Source organism: Peromyscus leucopus, chromosome 1 (genome assembly GCF_004664715.2).
Source record: "Peromyscus leucopus breed LL Stock chromosome 1, UCI_PerLeu_2.1, whole genome shotgun sequence".
In the NCBI taxonomy this organism is placed as follows: domain Eukaryota; kingdom Metazoa; phylum Chordata; class Mammalia; order Rodentia; family Cricetidae; genus Peromyscus; species Peromyscus leucopus.
Window position 1 is genome coordinate 7399573 of NC_051063.1, and position 3898 is coordinate 7403470.

General features: G+C 41.4%; 1 protein-coding gene across 1 annotated transcript; it reads left to right on the forward strand.

Annotated features, from left to right (window-relative positions):
* Window positions 1–730: 730 nt before the first annotated feature.
* On the forward strand, window positions 731–1735 carry LOC114684272 (olfactory receptor 1S1-like). The gene has a single exon (XM_028858786.1). It carries the CDS (start codon window positions 788–790, stop codon window positions 1733–1735), a length of 948 nt encoding a protein of 315 aa, XP_028714619.1. The 5' UTR covers window positions 731–787.
* The last annotated feature ends 2163 nt before the right edge of the window (window positions 1736–3898 follow it).

The following is a 3898-nucleotide window of genomic DNA, read 5'->3' on the forward strand; positions in this document are numbered from 1 at the left end:
ACGCACACACACACACACAAACACACACACATGTACATACACACTAACATATGTACACAGAGCAAAATGGAGGGAGATAGAGGATGGGGAAGAGAGAGAAGGAAAGAGAAAGTGAGGACTTAAAAGCCTGCACCACCACCATAACTGTTTATTTGTATGGGTCCTCTAAATTAAATTCCTATTTACACATCAAGCACTTTACCAACTGATCTACCTCCCTGGCCTCTCTTTGTATACTTTAAACAATTAATGCTAGGGTATCTAGTATCTTTCCAGTATGGGGCATCTATCAGTTTTCTCAGTTTAAAGAGTTAAACTTTTTTTTTTTGGTTTTTCGAGACAGGATCTCTCTGTGTAGCTTTGCGCCTTTCCTGGGTCTTGCTCTTTAGACCAGACTGGCCTCGAACTCACGAAGATCTGCCTGCTAAGTGCTGGGAGGCACCACCTCCTGGCTAAGAGTTAAACTTTTAGAGCCAGCTATAAAAGTTATGGTCAGAATATGCCTACTGAGAAGTACATATCCTTCCTATACTGCTGAGGAATTTGCTTAGCCTCTGCACTGCTCAAATAATTCTTTAGTAAGGAGCCTTTCTATTTAAACACAGAAGGAAGTTCATTCTTTTTCATCATCAAGGAAGTACCACCCACAAGCTACCTGCAGGTAAATGATACCATTTGTGTGTGTGTGTGTGTGTGTGTGTGTGTGTGTGTGTGTGTGTGTATGTTTGACTGATTGCTTTTGTAGTTTATAAAGAGTTTATGTTCTTTTCTTCAGATTAACAGAAATATGAATCAAGGAAACCAAACCACCATCTCTGAATTCATCCTCCTTGGTCTCTCCAACCAGGCTGAGAAGCAGAAACTCATCTTTGTGCTTTTCCTGAGTATGTACCTGATCTCTGTGGTTGGAAATGGGCTCATTATTCTGGCCATTGGCTTGGATATACATCTTCACACACCCATGTATGTCTTCCTTGCCAACCTATCATTTGCTGATATTTCCTCCTCTTCTACCTCAGTCCCCAAAATGCTGATGAATATTCAGACCAAAAGTCAATCCATCTCCTATGATGGTTGCATCACACAGATGTACTTTTCTATTGTGTTTGTTGTCGTTGATAATTTTCTCTTGGGGGTCATGGCTTATGACCGATTCGTGGCCATCTGCCACCCTCTGAATTATACAATCATCATGCACTCCAGGTTCTGTCTTTTTCTCACTGTTTGCCCATGGGTTCTCAGCAATATTGTTGCCCTGACACATACTCTTTTAGCCAATCAATTGGTTTTCTGCAACCACAACACCATCCAACACTTCTTTTGTGACTTGGCCCCTCTGCTCAAACTTTCTTGCTCAGATGCAATGATCAATGAACTTGTGAAATTTATTGTGGGTTTATCAGTCATCACCTTTCCCTTTGTCCTTATCCTCTTCTCCTATGTCTGCATCATCAGGGATGTACTGAGAATTTCATCCACAGAAGGAAAATGGAAGGCCTTTTCTACCTGTGGTTCTCACCTGACAGTTGTAATACTCTTCTATGGGACTATTGTGGGGGTTTACTTTTTCCCTTCATCCACTCACCCTGAGGACACAGACAAGATTGGTGCAGTACTGTTTACTGTAGTGACACCCATGATGAACCCCTTTATCTATAGCCTGAGGAATAAGGACATGAAAAGTGCCCTGAGAAAGCTCATCAATAAAAGGCATTTCCTCCCTTTGATGACATGAGCATCTGAACTCTTTTGATCATGCGATAAATGACAGAGCCAAGAGTCTGTAGAATAGTCATGATGATTCAACATTTAGTGAACATTTTGTATCTGCCCAATTGCCTCCTACTCCAATTTCTGAGGGTTATGAGCTTTTACATTCGTTCTGGTATTAGAAATGAGACTGCTTATCTACATAGTAAGTCACAACAGAAACATAAACTTGATTACAATATATACTGCTGTAAACTTAGGTACAAATTATTTATGATTTGTATATATTTACTTACACTGGGAGCTTCATAGCTACAGATATATCTTTGCAATATCCTATTTATTCCACATCTGAGATATGCATGATTAAGAGAGGGTGGTGAGTGGAGTTGAATGAATAGGGAAGATAGAGAATCTGAGAGGAGTTGGAAAAGGGAAAGAATATGATTAAGCTATAGAGGAAGAAAATTTACAAACTAAAAATTAGTAAATGAACTTGAAAAATGAAAAATTAAGAGAAAGAAAAAAGATCAAGCAACTCAAGCCAGAGACACTTCAGGTCAAAAATTTCTTGGGTAGTCATATATGCACTTTAGACTGTATTTTCTGGTGTAGCAGTACCTGAGCAAACAGGTTTCTCATCAGTTAGGTTTCTCATCACTTAGGTTTCTCATGAATGAAAATTAATTGCAGTGGAGATTGGACCAAAGTTCAAACTGTTAAACATTTACCAGGCTAATAAAAGATTTCAAAAAACATTTTATCATTATCTTCCAAACCTCACCTGGATTAAAAATTCAACCTCCCCAAGAGCTTAGTACTTCCATTTTATAATATGGTTGGTTGTCTAGGAAATGTGATTTAAATTAATTTGTTTACCAATGGGCCTGACCTACTAATCTATATTGCCTGGCTTATAAATTCTAGGTGTTAGAAACTGCATTTGCAGTGAGTCACAAGATATGAAAAGACTAATTTGACCAGTAATATAGTTGTATACAAGTTGTGGGTCTGCCTAAAAATGTGAAATTGAAAGAAATAATTTTACAAATTCCCATAATGACCATGATAAATTCTCATGGAAAAAAATGTCTGGATTTGTGTCTAAATGTTTGTATTTATCAGAATCATTTTTCTTTTTTGTTCATTTTTCTTTATTAAGAAATTTTCTATTCACTCTACATACCACCCACAGATCTACCCTCCTCCCTCCTCCCACCCTTCAGTCCTCCCTCCCAAGCCACCCCACATCTCCACATCCCCCAAATCAAGGTCTTCCATGGGGAGTCAGCGGGTCCAAGCCCCTCCCCACTGCATTAAGGCTGTACAAGGTGTCACACCACAGGCACCGGGCTCCCAAAAGCCTGGCCATGCACCAGGGACGGATCCCGATCCCCCTGCCTGGGTGCCCCTAAAACAGTTTGAGCCAGGCAACCATCTTCCATATATAGAGGGCCTAGTCCAGTCCCATGGAGGCTCCACAGCCACCAGTCTACAGTTCATGGGCTTCCACTAGTGTGGCCAGTCATCGCTGCACATCTTCCCATCATGATCTCGACATCCCCCACCTGCAGAATCCCTCCTCTCTCTCATCAGTTGGATTCCTAGAGCTCAGCCTGGCGCCTGGCTGTGGATCTCAGAGAGGTTAGCTAACAGGGAAAGACTCTAGGAGGGACACATGAATGGCCCAGTGAAGGAGAAGTGGATGAGATCTACGTGAGCAGACTGGGAGTGGGGGGGGGGGTTGGAGGGCAAGGAATGGGTCATGAGAACATAGGGAAATGGGAAAATCAAGCTGGAACAGACACAGAGTGGGAGGGAATGGAAGAAGATACCATGATAGATAGGACATCATGGGAATAGGAAAAGGCAGGGTGCCAGGGAGCCTCTCAGGAATCCACAAGGATAACCCCACCTTGAAGTGCTGGCAGCAGTCTAAGAGGGTGCCTGTACTGGTCTACTCTGGTGACCAGGCCAGTGAATACCCTAACCGTCATCACAGAGCCTTTGCCCAGTGACTGATGGAGGCAGATGCACAGAATCATTTTTCAAGTCACTATTTTCAACAAACATCCACCAAGAACTTTTTATTTACCAGTCTTTGGATGTGTCCCAGAGACTAAAAGAATGAATATCCCATAGTATCATTATATTATCAAACCAAACAGGGAAGGTAAATATAATTTTA

Excerpts from the sequence above, each read along its gene's own strand:
- LOC114684272 (XM_028858786.1), top strand. The coding sequence starts at position 788 with ATGAATCAAGGAAACCAAACCACCATCTCTGAATTCATCCTCCTTGGT.